Source organism: Podarcis gaigeae, assembly GCF_964106915.1.
Source record: "Podarcis gaigeae genome assembly, chromosome: 17".
In the NCBI taxonomy this organism is placed as follows: Eukaryota; Metazoa; Chordata; class Lepidosauria; order Squamata; family Lacertidae; genus Podarcis; species Podarcis gaigeae.
Genome location: NC_139694.1, coordinates 22,201,029 through 22,220,595, shown reverse-complemented (window position 1 = coordinate 22,220,595; position 19,567 = coordinate 22,201,029). Strand labels below are relative to the sequence as shown.

Here is a 19,567-nt window from a genome sequence, read left to right as displayed (position 1 = left end):
TAATGATATACAGTGGTACCTCTAGTTATGGACTTGATCCGTTCCGGGGTGCCGTTCGCACCCTGAAAAGTCCGCAACTAGAGTGCCGCTTCTGCACACACTCATGGCGTGATAGAGCTTGCAAACTATATTTTGGGGGGAAAATATGAACGAATTCCTATGCCCCACAAATAACCCAGAGATGCATTTTAAATAAAAGCACACATTCTACTCATGTAAAAACATACTGATTCCCAGACCGCCTGCGGGCCGGATTTAGAAGGCGATTGGGCCTGATCCGGCCCCCTGGCCTTAGGTTGCCTACCCATGGCTTAATGTATTCACCAAACCATTCATAATCCTCGTCATGGAAATGAATGGATTATTCATTTCAGCGTTCATGAGTAACGCAACAAAATGATCAACCATCGGAAGCATATGCATGCGATTAGTGTTACCAGAAAAATAATAAATATCTTACTATCTTTCTCCCTTGCCTTTGCAGGAAGCTGAATTTCATTCACTAAGAGAGGCTCTTTCTTTCGTGGCATTGATTGATGGATATTACAGATTAACCGCAGATGCCCATCATTTCCTTTGTAAAGAAGTAGCACCCCCTTCCATCATTGAGAATATTCAGAGCAACTGTCATGGGCCAATTTCGTAAGTGGCATGTTTTATAAGACATTGAAAAGGGTTTTTTTCCTTTAACCCTGAAAGAAAAGAGATGCTCCACTTTGCTTGGGAGGCAATTGCCTGGTTCATCAAGGATAATTAATGCCAAATCTTTTAGGTATGTGCAGATGTGCAGCTGGATACGTGCATTATTTGGCTCGTGATTCTCATTTTGGCACAGCAGGAAGTGGCTGGGTGTACACACCTTCATCCAGGAACACTTTAAAAATGTACTTGCCATTGGGTTTTTTTAAATACACAATAATATATTTTCCCTACCTCTCTCTCTCCCCCTGGAAATACTGTGAAACCTTGATAAAAACATGTAGGGTTTCCTTTTGTAATGAATTCATGTTTATTCAGCCACAACACTTAATGCAAAGTTTTCAGATGTTTTTTCTTTCATTCTCAGTTCAGTTCCGAATGTGTCATGCAGTGAATAGAGAAGAGTGAGTTTTAAGGTCTCCCAGCCATAACCATGGTGATGGTATATGCGGTCATAGACAGAGAACTTCTTAATAGGTTCACTGCAGGATCTGGCAGAAATAGAATTTGAAATTGTGGAGGAAGAAAAGGCAATTCAGATATCAATATCTGGAATTGAGCACAGAACATTGCTAGCAAAGGAAATTGCTTTTGGGCTAAGTGTTCTCTTCTTGTGAACTTCTCCGTAGGCTTGAGGAAAAAGAAATATTTCCGGCTGTGAGGGTTGTTTTTGTGCTGTTGTGTAGTATTGCCTGGTTCTGAAGAGCTAAGTGTCTCTGCGCGCTTCAGTTAAAAGTCCGTCATAGGGATTTCTCAGCCTGTTAACCAGAGGGGTAGAAAACACCTCCTTGCTAGTGGAAGGCAACGGATTGTCCCCACCTCCAGGTTGGGCAAGAGTTGCAGACTGTCTTTTTTGAGCTCTACTTTCTGTCCTTTCAATTCTTTTATTATTCTCCACTCTGGTTTGGGAAGAAATACAGCTATAGGAAGCATCTGAAGATTGCTCATGGGTAAAGGTAAAGGGACCCCTGACCATTAGGTCCAGTCGTGGCCGACTCTGGGGTTGCGGCGCTCATCTCGCTTTATTGGCCAAGGGAGCCGGCGTACAGCTTCTGGGTCATGTGGCCAGCATGACCAAGCCGCTTCTGGCGAACCAGAGCAGTGCACGGAAACACCGTTTACCTTCCCACCAGAGTGGTACCTATTTATCTACTTGCATTTTGACATGCTTTCGAACTGCTAGGTTGGCAGGAGCAAGGACTGAGCAACAGGGTACTCAGAGGGGAGACTGTTCTCTAGCAGCACTTCAGAAATTCATAGTAAGTCCGTTTCCCTTTCGCTCTGCCAAAGGAGTTTGCCAGAAGTGCCCAGATGTTGTAACATGTAGAGAGTTGTAAGTGGATGGTCACAGACTTTTACCGGGGATAGAAATATGATAATCTCTAGATGTTCTGCATAGCTCAAAGGTTGCTAGCTTTTAAAAGCTTGCTCTTAACACTTGTGCTCCTTCCCTCTCGTTTTTCCAAAATAGCATGGACTTCGCAATCAATAAACTGAAGAAAGCTGGCAATCAGACGGGCTATTACGTTCTTCGTTGCAGTCCAAAGGAGTTCAGGAAATACTTTCTTACCTTTGCAGTGCAGGTTAGTGAAGAGGAGCAGAATATGCTGTTAACTTTGGCTGTGAACAAGAAAGAGAGGATTCAGAGTAACTTGGATTATAAGTGTTACCTGTTAAACCACTGTGCTTTTGAATATTTTTTTAAAAGCTCAGCCACCTCCAGTTCTCGGTAATCTCTGTGCTTTGTGAACAGTGCACATACCCATGTCAGTCTGCAAAGATCAGGAAAAAGTGAAGAAATAAAACTTTCCTTTTCTTCTGACATGTTCATTCAGGCACCGAGTAATGGTAATTTAACTGTTAGAATTTAGTCATATCTTCTATTTGTGACTTAAAAATAAACCTGTATTAATATTAGCATTTCTGCACAATCAGCAGGTAACGAGGCATCATTTGTGCTACAAGTAACAAGAGATTGATGCTATTTTCATATGAGTATGGGCTTTCTACGTACTTGCACTAGCTTCTCTTAAAAAAAAGATTTATTTGCTTATATCTGTGCAGTTGCTTAATATAACATAGTTAGTTTTAACTACAAATGAAAGTGCTGTATTCAAAATGCAATTCCTAATTATTCCTTGGAAGATGATCAGCTTCTTTAGTTAAAAATTAGTTTAAAAAAAAGGGGGGAAATTTGCCAGACTATATTAGGGAACCTTAGCATATTCTTCAAGGCCTCAAGAGTCTGATAAAAGCATCTGATAAGGTTGGGGTTTTATATCCTTGCTTTAACCATCAAAGGACAGGTTTTCTGCTCTTCATCAAATGACATGCAGTGTGTGATGTTAAAATATTGACAGATACAGGTGGAACCTGCAACAAAACATGCTTCTGTTCACAGTGCCAGCAAACCATGTCATCTTCCAGGATAATCAGATTCTGTTGATTTCTGATTCTGTTAAATTCCGTGTTATATTTGAGTTTTCACACAATGTAAAGGCCCCTTCTGGAAACGTAGCTCAAATTTAGTACTTGTTTCTGTTATGTTTGCTTCCAGGAAAAAAACCACATTCGTAAATAACACAGAAATTAGCGCTAAACTTGTGCTATAATCTGCTATATTTCTGGAAGTGGCTTTTTTGTCAGGTAAAGGCTCAAATATAATGCAGAAATTAATAGTTAGGTGAACATCAGGAATGCAGAATAAACTCCCACATGAATCCGCTGGATGTGTCACTGAAGTTTTTATTATTGTTCTATAAGTTTTGGGGGTTTCTCTGAGCCTGCTAGGCTGGTACCTCCTTCTCATGCATGGATGGCGCCATTTTGTCTACAAAGGTATGATTCCTAATTTAAATTAAATATTATAAACAAAAGAGCGGTTTTAAAACAACATCTTTCTTACCGTTTCTTAATCTTCAGCGGGACAGTACCACGGACTATAAGCATTGCTTGATCACAAAAAATGAGAATGGCGAATATAATCTCACTGGAACTAGAAGAAGTTTTTCAAACCTCATGGATCTCTTGAACTGTTATCGGACAGAAACTGTCCGGTCAGACAGTATAATTTTTCAGTTTACCAGATGTTGCCCTCCAAAGCCAAAAGGTAAATGATTCACAACTCCCTTAAGCGGTGGTGTTAATGTTTTTGGTTTTAGACCTTGCTTTTCTGTTATATGCCTGGAGTGACTTGCAAAAACATGAATACATTGCACCGGGGGGAGGGGGTTTGAAATGAGAAAAACACAAAACTCTGCAATGAAAACAATAAAGTCAGAGAACTGGAGTCAGACTTTTTGAAAGCAGGGTCTCAGTTTAATAGAGTGGCTTGATTAATCTATTTTATCTATGTGGACTATAGATAGCATTCAGTATATTATATATTTCTATGATGGATGGTGTCATATACAATATAGAATCTACTTGACGCAATAACTAATACACACTCAAGCTCCAAAACGTGGCATGAGTAATGAAAGCAACAGGGATTTGTCACCCATGGTGGTGGTGACTTAGACACTTCCTTTTCTTTTAGGCCATTTATTAATTTCATTCATTCATTCTGTAATCTGGTTGGTTTTAATAAATGGCCTGATAGCTAAGGTACTGTAGAAGTACAGATACTCATAGGGCTGAGGGCTAGGTGTTTCAGAGCCACACCTGGCTCTGAGGCCAAATTCAGGTGCAGCTCAGGCTCTCGTAACCGTGCAGAAGTCACAACCAGCACTGAGATCCCTCTCTGCTGTGGTTCAGCATGGCCACAGTCTTCCCTCGATCCCCTTTTGTAGCATTCTGCAGAGGGCCTTTTCTGCCATGAAGGAACTGCGGTGACTGACGTGGGTTTGAGGAAAGGGGAAAGAAAGCAGGCTGCAAAACAAACTACAGATGTGGGAAGCTGCCCTCTTGCCAAGTATAGGATTCTGCTTGTAGCTGGAGGGTTTTAGGGGTAGGGAACCTGTGCTATGCAGATGTTGTTGGTACTAGAACTCTGCATCCCTTTCTGGCTAGGCCTGATGGAAATCAGACATCTGGAGGGGCAAATGTTCCCCATCTCTGGTGTAATAATAAGAATAATAAAATTTTATTTATATCCTGCCCTCCCCAGCCGAAGCCGGGCTCAGAGTAGCTAACAACAGTAAAAATAACACAGTTTACATAAAATCACAATCAATTAATTGAAATATATTCTAAAATCAATTCATTCTAAAATCAATTCAGAGTCAAATTAATGCAACCATTGGGCTAGAGTTCTATGAGGATTACAGAAGGAGAGAGGGTGTCAGACTGTGCCTTGGCCAAAGGCCTGGTGGGACAGCTCTGTCTTGCAGGACCTGCGGAAAGATGTCAAGACCCGCAGGGCCCTAGTCTCTTGTGACAGAGCATTCCACCAGATCGGGGCCACGGCCGGAAAAACCCTGGCTCTGGTTGAGGCCAGCCTAACCTTCCTGTGGCCCAGGATCTCCAAGATATTTTTATTTAAGGTCCTCCATGGGATATACCAGGAGAGGAGGTCCCATAGGCACGAGGGTCCTAGGCCGTTTGGGCTTTAAAGGTTAAAACCAGCACCTTAAACCTGATCCTGTACTCCACCGGGAGCCAGTGCAGCTGGTATAGCACCGGGTGAATGTGATCCTGCGGCGAAGACCCCGTAAGGAGTCTCGCTGCGGCATTCTGCACCCACTGGAGTTTCTGGGTCAGTCTCAAGGGCAGCGCCATGTAGAGTGAGTTATAATAATCAAGTCTGGAGGTGACCGTCACGTGGATCACTGGTTAGGTCAGGGTGAGACCTAGCCATGCCCTGTGCAACCATGGCTAATGCAGATGAGGCAGGATTGTTTAATAATATTTGGACTGGGTCTGTGGAGGGAATGATTAAAAAAAAGTTGTTTTGTGGCCAGAAGTGGAACAGCAATACTGCTTGAACGGTATGAGGAAATAGGGTTGCAGTCTCCTGTACTATATCCCCCTGGTTGTGCAGCAGTAAAACTGCTGGCACATTGGCCAAGCTAAGCAGAGTCCCCTATGGGTTTCAGATTGGATGGGAGACCCCGTGTTGCGATTTGTGCAATTCTACTAGGTCAGCTTTGGACTTGTGTTTCTGCAACAACATTTCCCCACCGTCACGAACCCAATGCTACACGACAAGCCGCTTTTTAAATCAAGGATGTAAAATGTGATATAGAATGGATGTAGTTTGCATGTGTAGGCAAAGGTTATTTCAGTGCTACGCTATTCCCAGTTTTGCACAAAACTGCTAATGATCTTGTTAGAGAGAAAGTGGAGCTCTTCTTACGTATTTATCCTACTGTTCCGGGTGATAGGCTTCTCTCCTTCCCCATTTTATTCTTACAACGACCCCGTGAAGTAGGTTAGATTGAAAGACTCAAAGCGACTTAGGAAGCTTCATGGCTGAATGAGGAATTCTGATTCTTCTCTTCCCCCTTCAAATGGCAAGTTTTCATTGTTGAAAAATGTGAAACGAAATAATACTTTGCCAATAGTTTGGCAGATGCAAGTAAACTAGCTAGCACTTGCCTCCTGGTCTTATTGATCGCATAATAATAATAATAATAATAATAATAATAATAATAATAATAATAATAAATTATTTATACCCCACCCATCTGGTTGGGTTTCCCCAGCCACTCTGGGCGGCTTCCAACAGAATATTAAAATACAGTAGTCTATTAAACATTAAAAGCTTCCCTAAACAGGGCTGCCTTCAGATGTCTTCTAAAAGTCTGGTAGTTGTTGTTCTCTTTGACATCTGATGGAAGGGCGTTCCACAGGGTGGGTGCCACTACCGAGAAGGCCCTCCGCCTGGTTCCCTGTAACTTGGCTTCTCGCAGTGAGGGAACCGCCAGAAGGTCCTCGGTGCTGGACCTCAGTATCCAGGCAGAATGATGGAGTTGGAGACGCTCCTTCAGGTATACTGGACCGAGGCCGTTTAGGGCTTTAAAGGTCAACACCAACGTGTGTGTGTGTGTATAATGTTAATGATCCATTGCAGATGGAATTCTTACATATTTTCAGCTCAAAACTAAAGATATAATTTTACAGTGGCAACAATGTACATGTTCAGCTGCAAGTCAGCAAGACTTCAGTCTGAGAGACCAGGGTTCAAATCCTCACTCAGCCATGAAGCTCACCAGGTGACCTTTGACCAATCACTGTCTCTCAGCCTAACCTGCATCACCAGGTTGTTGTGAGGTCAAAAATGGGGAGGAGAAAACCATGAGCTCCGAGGAGGATGAGGTGGAATATAAATATAATAAATAAAATGAAATTAAGTCTGTCTGTGTTAACCTTCTCGTTACAGATAAGTCCAACCTCCTTGTCTTCAGGAGCAATGGAATTTCTGACTTGCCCTCATCGCCCACCTTGCAGAGGCATAATAACGTTAACCAGATGGTCTTTCACAAAATCCGGAATGAGGACCTGATCTTTGTAAGTTCACGAGACGTATCTTCTCGTTTGTGTAATACTCTGATCCTCAGCGCAGTCCTTTGAATTAAGTCCCATTAATTTAAAGGCACCAGAGTTGTTTTTCAGTGGTGTGCGTTACTGGAAATAATGTGCATATCGGTGGGAAATTGTATTTACAGAAAACTAGGTATTTATTGTGATAAGTGCACCTGGAAGTGTTCACTCCGTTACATAAATTCATTTGCTGTGTGACTAAATTAATTGAAAATCAGCATGTGCGGTTTTTCTTTTTAATGTGGGTTCATACTTTTTTTATTAAGATAAATGTGGGAGTTTAAACTGAGTGATGTCCTAATCATCATATTTTCTTTTCAGTAGCCCTTCCAGCCTACCTACCATCCGTTCTCAAGCAAATTAACCAATTTAGTTTTGTGGCTTTTAACTTAATAGAGTATTGCACTCCTGGAGCCTCTCCACCAATAATAGTGCATGCAGCAGCCAGGAAAGGGAGAGACAGAGAGAGAACCAGCATATATCAGAGAGATGTTTGTGTGGCAACTTCACCCTAGGCCACTTTCCTCTGAAATTCAAGTCCCCTTGAATTAAATGGAAGTTACTACCCCATGTAGTAGTAGCAGCAGCAACAATTTTATTTCTTTAGCCGTAAACTGAGGCTGGGTGATATATCGATATTCGATATACTGTCCAAAACCAGTCTGAGGTCCATATTGTGATACCGGTTTCATAGTTTTTGACCTGGCAATATATCACACGAATCATGGTGTGTGCTGTGCAAAAATAGCAATGTGGGGAAAACTGCAAAGCCAACCAAGGCTTCTCTCAATTCCTTCAGCCCCTGTTAATTCTGCCAGCTCAGCTCTCTCCTGCTTCATGGAGGGCAGCAGCAAATCACAAGAGCAGGCGCTGGCAAAAATCACAATGTGGGAAAAGCCATGAAGCCAGCCGATGTTTCTACATAGCTCCATCCTTAATTTCAGACATTGTGATCTATTTGTATATCACATTTTTGGGCTGGTAGTATGTCACGATGTTGAAAACAAGATATCTCCCAGCCCTGTTGTAAACCATAAAGGTAAAGGGACCCCTGACCGTGAGGTCCAGTCGTGGCCGACTCTGGGGTTGCGGCGCTCATCTCGCTTTATTGGCCGAGGGAGCCAGCGTACAGCTTCCGGGTCATGTGGCCAGCATGACTAAACCGCTTCTGGCGAACCAAAGCAGCGCACGGAAACGCCGTTTATCTTCCCACCGGAGCGGTACCTATTTATCTACTTGCATTTTGACATGCTTTCGAACTGCTAGGTTGGCAGGAGCAGGGACCGAGCAACGGGAACTCACCCCATCGCGGGGATTCGAACCGCCGACCTTCAGATCGGCAAGCCCTAGGCTCTGTGGTTTAACCCACAGCGCCACCCACGTCCCATGTTGTAAACCATAGCAAAGATTTAAAAGGACATTTGGAATTCAGCCACACATCTGGCTGTTTATTTCCTGGCTGCCAACGCAATTAGAGAAACTCGCAAATAACATAATTTTCCTTGTCTAACAGCGAAAGGGTCTCCCTTGGTGTAACTCCCTCCCTCCCAATGACTTCATGTAGGATCACTTGGGGCTCTCTCCCCAGGAGGGAAAATGAGAAGCCCTTAGCTTACCCTAGTCTATCCACTCACCCTCAGAGAAGTCATTTTTTGCATTCCAGCAACACCGTTCAAGGTGGCTCCTTGCAGGGCAAACGGTGAATAGCTTCAAAGCAAGTTTGTGCAGTCAAATGGAAGTAATTTCTCTGAACTCAGTTGTGCTTCCATTTGGGTGAACCCGCAAGGATTGGTCTCAAAGCCTCTCTCGCGGAATATGCAATTAAATGAAGCATTTGATCTGTTCAGTTATTAAGCTAAACTGTTTTTACATTATGATTGTTTCCTTTCAGCTGAGACAGTGCCTGTATTAGTCTTGAAACTAGGTATGCGTTTGTTTAAAATCGGCGTGAAGGGATTTTGCAGACGATTGACTCCCCCCTTTATTTATTTGTGGTTTTTTTAGAATGAAAGCCTTGGCCAGGGCACCTTCACTAAAATTTTCAAAGGTGTGAGGAAAGAAGTGGGCGACTATGGCAAGTTGTATCAGACTGAAGTTCTGCTCAAAGTCCTGGATAAAGTGCACAGGAATTACTCTGAGGTTTGTATTCGTACTCCGTGGGTAATATGCTTAATAGTTCATATGCAGGGCTAGTTCAGCAGAGCAGGAATGCAGAGTTCAGCAAATATGGGATCTCAGCTTTAATTTTTAAGATGATGATGATGATGAATTCAATTTATATACAGCCCTTTACCAGAAGATCCCAGGGCATCAAAACCACCTTTCAGAACATCCATGTCCCCTAGAGCAGCCTTTCTCAACCTATAAGGTCCATAAGTTACCATATAGTATATACAGTGGTACCTCTGGTTACGTACTTAATTTGTTCCGGAGGTCCATTCTTAACCTGAAACTGTTCTTAACCTGAAGCACCACTTTAGCTAATGGGGCCTGCCGCTGCTGCCACGCCACCACCACACAATTTCTGTTCTCATCCTGAAGCAAAGTTCTTAACCTGAGGTACTATTTCTGGGTTAGCGGAGTCTGTAACCTGAAGCGTATGTAACCCGAGGTACCACTGTATTCAACACAAAAAACAGCGACAATTTGTTGTTGACAAAGGACAGCTGGACATATAAAGGGCCCCATTACCTTCAGTAGCTTAGGGCCTCATCAAACCTAAATCCGGCCCTGTCTGGGATGATTGCTGTTTCACACAATCAGGTGTTCATGAGATAAACATGGACATTTTCACAGTGTCTCTGTGTAACGTGAGGTCAAGCCTGCTCAATCTGATTGAATGACGTAGCTGATAGAAGTTCCCCCTGAGTTTAGTCTTTTGAAAATTAAATGCTTGCCAGTTACTCATCGGTTGGAGCTGTCATGCATTGTTACATGCATTGGAAACCAGCACCATCATCACCCCCCGCTGTGGGCAGATGTAAGAGTCCTTGTATCCTCATGGGGGATTTTCCTACTGCCAGTAAATTGACATGATTCACTATTAAAGCAGTTAGGCGTTGTGAGAAACAATGATTAAAAACAGGCCTGCAGAGAACAACAGCACCAAATTAATTACACCGTATCGTTGCGGAAGGTGGGGAGCTGAAGTTATGTGAAAGTGCAGGCGGTTTTTAATTAAGTTTTATTCCAAAGAGTTCCCATTAGGCTTCGCTCTGCTAATTATTGTTCCCTATCTCTTGCAGTCTTTTTTCGAAGCAGCAAGCATGATGAGCCAGCTATCGTACAAGCACTTGGTATTAAATTATGGAGTTTGTGTCTACGGAGAAGAAAGTGAGTAAAGCCAATTAACGGTTTTGTGTGCCCTAATTGGAGTTCTATCATTACCTCCCTGTATGTAAATAGCTATTTCCGAACACATTTGCCTTCTTATCAGGTACATGTTGTCTGGCAAGGAACCACAAGTGCCAGTGTGAAACAATGAGAGATACAAATGCCCTAGGTTGGTGTAATCAGTTTGTTCCCGGCTGTACAGTGGTACCTTGGTTCTTGAACTTAATCCTTTTTTTTTTTTAGTTTTTATTATTAAAATAATTCAGCATTAATACACACATACTGTGAATATACAAGCATACAACATACATTTCATACAATTCTTAAAAATGTTCAGACATACCTACACTCAATCCCACAGATAATTCCTTTTCCCATCACCATCCACCACCCCTCACCCCACCTTTGTGTTTGACTTCCAATCTACTCCATTGCAATTTCTTTCCACTTCTATTGCTTTCTTTCACACACCTTTAACCTAAATGCATGCTTCTTTTTCTATTACACATTGTTATCCATCTTATTTAGTATTTCAGTATTTAAAACGGAACTTGTTTATTCTAATAGGAGTTCTGATTTTTCAATATGGTTTTGCAGGTATCCTTTAAACACCTTCCAGTCCCTGTCTATCTTCTCTTTTGAGATCCTTCCAATTTCTCTAATTGTTTTGGATATATTGTAATACTCCAATAATTTGGCAAGCCACTCTGTTTTTGTTGGTATAATACCACTTTTCCACTTTTTCGCAATCAATAGCTTTGAGGCTACTGTTGCGTATAAATATAATGTATTGTCTTCTTCCTTTAGACTTCCTGGTACTATTCCCAATAGAAAACCTTCTGGTATTTTCCTAAATGAATATCTGAACATTTTTTTCATCTTGTTATATATTGTTTCCCAATTCTCAAACTTAATCTGTCGCGCCACTTAATCTGCCATACCACAGGGAAGACAAGCTTTCACAGCGATGGCACCTTGCACCAGGGGCAAGGGGCGGCGACATTCATTGCCCAGTTAATTTTTTCCTACAATCGATCAAGAGCACCCCAGCGATCACTTTATTAAATCCCACAATCGATCAGGACCACTCCGGCGATCTATCTGGAACACCCCATTGGTCTAACTGTACATCGCGGTCGACTGGTTGAACATGTCTGGTACAGTAATACCTTCGTGAACGTCTGCCTTGTCTAGCATCCATTTCGGCAAACGTCTGCGGCAAACCTGGAAGTACCGGAACGGGTTACTTCTGGTTTTGCCGCTCACGCATGCTCAGAAGCTCAAACGGCGCTTTGTTGAGCATCCCTTTCATTGAGCGTCCAGGGCTCCAGAATGGATCCCAGACTCAAAACAAGGTACCACTGTATAGATCTTTCCATTAAAAAAACAAAAACCCAAAACTTAATAAACCAAACAGTTGTTGAAAAGAAATAATAGAAATTATAGCTAGTATGCACTAATACATTGACAGTATGTAATTAAAAGTTTTACATCAGAATCTTACCTTTCACTTCATGGTGTTGCTTTTTCGTGGTTGCATTCTCTGTATATCTGAACAAAGTTGTGTTGACGTTTAAGTGATTTGTGATTTGTGATTGGGGTGAAAACTAGAAAACATTTCTACAATCTCTTGAGTCCCAAGAATGGCTCAGCGTTAATTTTGCTGAGGAAACAAAGAGTCTCAGTTCCATATTTTGCAGCACGAACCAGTCTACAGGGATGAAACAGATGTTTTCAAATGTGGCTGGAAGGAATTGTGGTTAGAAAGCAAGGCTGGCTTAAAATTCCATTTAGTATTAGTATTATTATTATTATTATTAATCATGGTCTGCATCTATGTTTCAAATTAGATATTCTGGTACAGGAATATGTGAAATTTGGGTCATTGGATACTTATTTGAAGAAGAATAAAAATTCTATAAACATCTTGTGGAAGCTGGAAGTTGCAAAGCAGCTGGCAATGGCAATGCATTTTTTCGTAAGTATTTTATATTTCCCCCTAGCAAAATGCCGAAGGTCAGGGATTCGCTCCCCCTACCCCTAGTGGATATTGGTGAAGATTTTTTAGACATATTCATTGGTGTTTCTCTTTGTAGGATCCAGACAGCTTGCACACACGTCTTGTTTTCACGCTCACTCCTTTAAAAATCTGCTGTCTTACGTGTGATAAGACTATGATCTGAGTTGTGCTGTTAAACAAATGCAGGAAACTTCTGCTTTATCTGTGGGGGGTGTTAACGGAAAAATCTGAGGGCTCCCTTGGACAAAAAACAAAGACACCAACCGGGATAACTTGGAGCAAAACAGCAGCCTGTAGGCTTGGCCTTTATCGATCTGTTGCAACAGGGTGCTCCCCTCACCTGCAGGAGAGAGGAGGGACCCAGAAAAATGGTGTGCAAGGCCTTATAAAGACTTTTGAAATTGTCACCCTGTAGATCAAGACCACCCCCAGAAACATCATACATACATCACAGAAGGGGTGTAACCTAAGACCACCCCTCAAATACATCACACCTACATCACAGAAAAGGCGGTCTAAAACAGAAATTTGAATATTGTTTTTCTCCTGTCCTTGTTTATCTCCTGTCTGGCAGGTTACTTGATTGGATTGCTTGGGGAGCCTGGCCATTCCTTTGTAGTGATAAATACTTAGTTCCTGGGCCATGTCACAGGCTCACACCCTATTCAAACACAGACATACCCTTAAGATAGGATTTGTGAAGGAAAAGACAATGGGGAGGCTTTTCCAGTTTGACCTTGCAGAGAAAACATTTGCTCAGTTTAGGAATAAAAATGGTTCCAGGTTGGCCTTCCTGTGCTGATCTATGTATATGCTTGGTTGGTGCACTTATGAACATTACCATATATCTAAGACCATAAAATTCCTATCACAGGGGAAAGCAGAAGTAAAGCAGTCTTGCGTAAGCAATAGCCTTTCCCCAGAAGCAACGACTGGATAAAGCCTGTAATTAGTTTTTGGTAATCTCCTCCTGCTCTTCTTTCTCTTCTGGGAAACAGAGAGTAAGTGTGGAGTTTGTCCCAAATAGATGAGTTTGCCATGCTCCCCTTCACTGCATTTAATGAGGTGCTGGACTGCTGCCACTAAATTCAAGCCAGGCACTGTACTGTGTAAATTAGCCATTTAAAACTGCGTCTCAGTTCCTCCTTATGTCCATTTCTCGAAGTGTTTGCTTATGTCAAAATGTGTCAGCTTGAAATGCAGTTAGGAAGTTGGCGGTTGATCTGTGCTCAGGAGGAAAAATAAGCAATGCTTGTTTGCCTTTATCAGGAAGATAAAAACCTTGTTCATGGGAACGTATGTGCAAAAAACATCTTGCTTATCAGAGAAGAAGATAGGAAATCCGGGAACCTTCCTTTTATCAAGCTCAGCGATCCTGGTATCAGCATTACAGTTTTGCCAAAAGACAGTAAGTCTCTGACTCATCCCTTTCAGCAGCTCACCTGCTACCTTGAAAATGGCGTTGAGTGATTATCTCCTCCTCTCATTGCACTTAAAATTCATTTTGTTGTGTACCGCTGTTCTTGTTTGGGAAGTCATGAACCTCCCACAAGCGTGGGGTGTGCTTTTGTTTTTTTTTCTGTTGCCAGCATCATTTTGCTACTTAAAACTATTTCCATGCCAGCTGGCACACCTATTGCACAAAATGAGCAATGCATATTCTATTGAAACCGGTATGAAAATACTGCTGGAAACGGAAAACCCAGCAGAATAGACCCATCAGTTTCAGTTCTTAAAGAGTTGTAGCCAATGTTAGTCTTTCACCCACTGAGAATCCCCCTTCAACACTCTGAAAAAGGTAAATCTGGTTCAGGAGTAGCCAGTGCAATGTATTTTATATGATGCTGAGCTCCAGATCCCAGTAGACCCAGCCAGCAGGATGAGTCCACCTGGAAGACACCAAACAAACTGCCCCTGATTCATTTGTTGGATTTAAAGCATTTTTGCCTTGCCTGAAGAGTAACGTGAGATACCCTTTCTCTATTTCCTTACAAATTGAATTCCTTGAGATTAGGATTTTTACCTGAAGGAACCAAGAGAATCAAAACCTCTCTCTGTGTTTACACGCTTTAGCTCATGCCTCTTATGCTTAAATCTACATGTGAGAATTTCTAAAATATTTCTTAAAGGCCGCAGACATGGAGCTTCAAATTTGTTTGCTTGTTTGTTGTCATTTATGAGCCCTAAAGATATTTATAGACCACATTTGCACCAGAGGTCCTAATACAGTTGAGCAGCAATTAAAACATCCTACCAAAAAAAAGTAAATAAATCAAATGCTTTCTGATTCATCCTAGTAACAAATTGCCTTGTTTTTTTCATGATTGCCTAGTTCTCCTTGAGAGAATACCATGGGTTCCACCTGAATGTATCGAAAATCCAAAGCAGCTGAGTTTGGCAACGGACAAGTGGAGTTTTGGAACCACTCTGTGGGAAATCTGCAGCGGAGGAGACAAGCCTCTGAGTTTGCTGGATTCTCAAAGAGTAAGTACCATGTGAAGTTGAACATCTTTGTCCTGGTGAACATACTGTGCAGCGATGGGCATAAGCCACGGTTAAAGTATTTGGATGCAGCTTCCACATGTGATTCTGCCCCTCATCAGATTTAATGTTTAGGAAAGATTCCTTAGCCTGCTAGGCAGGTTTATTTAAACGAGAGAGAGAGAGAGATTGAATTTGGATTTGATATCCCACTTTATCACTACCCGAAGGAGTCTCAAAGCAGCTAACATTCTCCTTTCCCTTCCTCCCCCACAACAAACACTCTGTGAGGTGAGTGAGGCTGAGAGACTTCAGAGAAGTGTGACTAGCCCAAGTTCACCCAACAGCTGCATGTGGAGGAGTGGAGACGCAAACCCGGTTCCCCAGATGGCGAGTCTATCGCTCTTAACCACTACACCACACTGGCTATAAACAGGGGAACTTGTAAGCAATAGTCTTTCCCCAGAAGCAACGATTGGATAAAGCCTGTAATTAGTTTTGGGCAATCTCCTTCTGCTCCTCTTTCTCTTCTGGGAAACAGAGAGTAAGTGTGGAGTTTGTTCCAAATAGATTGGGGCCTCTATGGTGAAATCTGTCATGCTCCCACTTTCCTGACATTTCCTCGGAGGCGATTCAGTCACGCTGTGATTTAAAGTCACGTGGCACAAAGGATACACACCATGTGGCAGGTGCAACACGTCCCCTGATAGTGAAACACTGTATTTTATGGTATGGTTTGAAAACCAGCATGTGGACACGATTTGTGTGTACGAGGGAACCTCTCCATCTCTTAAACCGAAGTTGTTTGTGTCGGAGACAAAGAAGTGTTGTATTTGATGTTTGCTTGGACATGTAAAAGAATTTCCTTTGCTGTTGAATGTATCTCTTTTCTTCCCCACAAAAAAAGCTACTCAGAATTGTCCTAAATCACCGTCATTTCTTGAATTCTAGAAATTACAGTTTTATGAGGATAGGCATCAACTTCCTGCTCCTAATTGGACAGAACTAGCAAACCTTATAAACAACTGCATGGATTATGAGCCAGACTTCAGACCCTCTTTTAGAGCTGTTATACGTGACCTTAACAGTTTGTTCGCTCCAGGTATGTTAATGGAGAAGAGGTAACAAAATTTTGGTGGGAGACGCAATATGTTTTCTGATCTGCAGTTAGAGTAGAATCTACTGCATAGGCCAGTAATGGCCAAACTTGGCCCTCCAGCTGTTTTGAGACTACAGTTCCCATCATCCCTGACCACTGGTTAGCTAGGGATGATGGGAGTTGTAGTCCCCAAACAGCTGGCGGGCCAAGTTTGGCCATCACTGGCATAGGCAAACTGTTGCAGGGGAGAAGGATGTTGTTCTGAATGTGTTCATAAGACCTGGTGTGGCCTAGTGGCTAAGAGCCTGAGCTATGGATCGAGAAATGATGATGATGATGATGATGATGATGATGATGATGATGATGATAATACAGTAATAATATTTATTTATTTATACATACATACCCCGTCCACTCTGGGCGGTTCCCAACAGAATATTAAAAACACGATAAAACATCAAACATTAAAAACTTCCCTAAACAGGGTTGCCTTCAAATGTCTTCTAAAAGTCAGATAGTTGTTTATTTCCTTGGCATCTGGTGGGAGCGCGTTCCACAGGGCAGGCGCCACCACCAAGAAGGCCCTCTGCCTGGTTCCCTGTAACCTCACTTCTTGCAGTGAGGGATCCACCAGAAGGACCTCGGAGCTGGACCTCAGTGTCCGGGCAGAACAATGGATCGAGAAATCCCTGCTTCAGCTTCTTAATCTGTCATGAGCCCTGTCAAGCAAGTCACTGCTTTTGTAGCTTCAGCGCCCATCTGCAATATGGGAATATCAACACTGGGCTCACTTTATAGAGTTGTAATGTATTATTTATCTGAAACACTTTACTTCATGGATAAATCTCTCTTAATCTTGCCGTACAGCAAGTGAAGCCTATTAATAAATATTATCCAATTTAACCCAATATTTTAAACTTGTGTGTGTTGGGGAAGGGAAAATGCAAGGCTGTAGTACTTAAAAAAATAATAATTAAAAGTTGTGTTAAACCAAGCAGGGCCATTTTGCACATTACACAAATTTGATTTTTTTCAGCTTGAACATCCCCACCTCTGATGTTGTATGACATCAGAGGCTTGGGAAAGGTGAGCATGGTTGACCAATGATTGGATGGACCAATTTCTGGCATAGTGGGGTTAATTAGACCTGTAGGCAGGAGATTCCACACCACTGTTATAGAACATGTCTGTCTGCAGATATATTTGAGTTGCACACATAACTTTTCTTCTTGTATCAAAATTTGTTTGCGCTTGTAGAGTTAATGAGCAAATGAACCATGTGTGGGAAGTTTTGAAATGCACTAGGGATTAGGCTGCTTCTATTATCTTCCCATGGGATGTGGGAGGCGCTGTGGTCTAAACCACTGAGTCTCTTGGGCTTGCTGATCAGAAGGTCAGCGGTTTGAATCCCCGTAACAGGGTGAGCTCCCACTGCTTGGTCCCAGCTCCTGCCCACCTAGCAGTTCGAAAGCACATCAAAGTGCAAGTAGATAAATAGGTACCACTCTGGCGGGAAGGTAAACCACGTTTCCATGCGCTGCTCTGGTTTTACCAGAAGTGGCTTAGTCATGCTGGCCACATGACCCAGAAGCTGTCTGCGGACAAACGCCAGCTCCCTCGGCCTATAGAGCAAAATGAGTGTGCAACCCCAGAGTCGTCCAGTCAGGGGTACCTTTACCTTTACTATTATCTTCCCACGCAGGACAGTATTTTATGATTGAAAATTAAGATAGCATGTTTATATTTTCTAGGGCTTCACAAGTTAATTTGTCTGCTGATGATGATCTGTTTCTGTTCAGATGCTGTAGGGGAGCCTAGCTGAACATAATATTTTCTTTTGTGTGTGTGTGTGTGTGTGTGTGTGTGTGTGTTTTCTTCAAGATTACGAACTATTGAAAGAAAGTGATATGTTACCAAATATGAGAATTGGAGCTCTTGGGTTTTCCGGCGCTTTTGAAGCCAGGGACCCGACTTATTTTGAAGAGCGGCACCTGAAATTTTTGCAACAGCTTGGCAAGGTAAGAAGATGGGGTGTCTTATTGCAAGGATATGCGATACCGTTAGAAACAAATAAGATATAGAGTAGAAAACCATGGCTACTTTGAAATAATTCACATACTTTGCATAGTATTTTTGGAAGTGCTTATTTTAACAGAGGGACGTGGGTGGCGCTGTGGGTTAAACCACAGAGCCTAGGACTTGCCAATCAGAAGGTCGGCGGTTCGAATCCCCGCGACGGGGTGAGTTCCCGTTGCTCGGTCCCTGCTCCTGCCAACCTAGAAGTTCGAAAGCATGAAGTGCAAGTAGATAAATAGGTACCGCTCTGGCGGGAAGGTAAACGGCATTTCCGTGTGCTGCTCTGGTCCACCAGATACGGCTTAGTCATGCTGGCCACATGACCCGGAAGCTGTACGCCGGTTCCCTCAGCCAATAAAGTGAGATGAGTGCCGCAACCCCAGAGTCGGTCACGACTGGACCTAATGGTCAGGGCTCCCTTTACCCTTTACCTATTTTAACAGAAGCAGAGACTGCCCTTTAATATGTATTTTTTTCGGAGTGGTTTCAGCTTTTTGAAAGAGCAACTGTTTTTTGTTCTGCTCCCTATCTGTGCAGCTTTTGGGGGGAGGGCGATAGTTCAGAAATATCCTACTCTATTCTACTTCTAAGGCTGGATCTACACATTCTTTTGTTATAACAAAAGAAAAAGAACCCTATAGAAAATCGCATATAAAAATTTCCTTCTCTCTGGCGCCATCTGGTGTTGCATGTTTATAACGCATTCAAAACACTGTTTTTTGACTAATGTAGCTGAGTCCTAACAGTAGTATGGAACTGCTACCTCCATCCCAAGATATTTGCCTCCCTTTTATCAGAAGGCTTGCATTCTTCTTTAAGACGAAGAATGACAAGATATGGTTGCAGCCTCTGTTGTGCACACCATACCTCCTTTGTCCCTAAATTTTAATCTTTCCTCTTAACTTTAAACCAGCTCTTTTTTTGGTTTACCTTCAGGTTTTCTCCCTTGAACCCCTTCCTATTTCCCCCTCCTTTTGCTGCTTCCCTCTTTGTCACCTTTCTGCCTTTGCGAGCCAGTGTGGTGTAGTGGTTAAGAGTGGTAGACTCGTAATCAGGTGAACTGGGTTCGCTTCCCCGCTCCTCCACATGCAGCTGCTGGGTAACCTTGGGCTAGTCACACTTCTCTGAAGTCTCTCAGCCCCACTCACCTCACAGAGTGTTTGTTGTGGGGGAGGAAGGGAAAGGAGAATGTTAGCCGCTTTGAGACTCCTTCGGGCAGTAATAAAGCAGGATATCAAATCCAAACTCTGCAGTAAATCACTGGATGTGAAGAGAGCAGGGAATTTAGGGGCTTCCTTTGTGTTCAACCTGCCTCCTTTATCCCTGAGCCTTTTGGGTGTATGTTGTTGCTTGTACATCATATCTTCAGATCGGTT

The 19,567-nt window shown here is 42.6% G+C and overlaps 1 protein-coding gene across 2 annotated transcripts in view; it reads left to right on the top strand.

Annotated features, from left to right (window-relative positions):
• The window catches only part of JAK2 (Janus kinase 2), an 83,469-nt gene that overhangs the window by 52,600 nt on the left and 11,302 nt on the right, over positions 1 to 19,567 (top strand). For both annotated transcript variants that reach the window (XM_083718490.1, XM_083718491.1), the window contains 11 exons: positions 485 to 642; positions 2,171 to 2,282; positions 3,622 to 3,808; positions 7,022 to 7,149; positions 9,187 to 9,321; positions 10,428 to 10,515; positions 12,366 to 12,493; positions 13,805 to 13,943; positions 14,868 to 15,019; positions 15,968 to 16,118; positions 17,997 to 18,133. In XM_083718490.1, the coding sequence (XP_083574616.1) occupies positions 485 to 642; positions 2,171 to 2,282; positions 3,622 to 3,808; positions 7,022 to 7,149; positions 9,187 to 9,321; positions 10,428 to 10,515; positions 12,366 to 12,493; positions 13,805 to 13,943; positions 14,868 to 15,019; positions 15,968 to 16,118; positions 17,997 to 18,133 (1,515 nt within the window). The remainder of the gene's footprint in view (positions 1 to 484; positions 643 to 2,170; positions 2,283 to 3,621; positions 3,809 to 7,021; positions 7,150 to 9,186; positions 9,322 to 10,427; positions 10,516 to 12,365; positions 12,494 to 13,804; positions 13,944 to 14,867; positions 15,020 to 15,967; positions 16,119 to 17,996; positions 18,134 to 19,567) is intronic.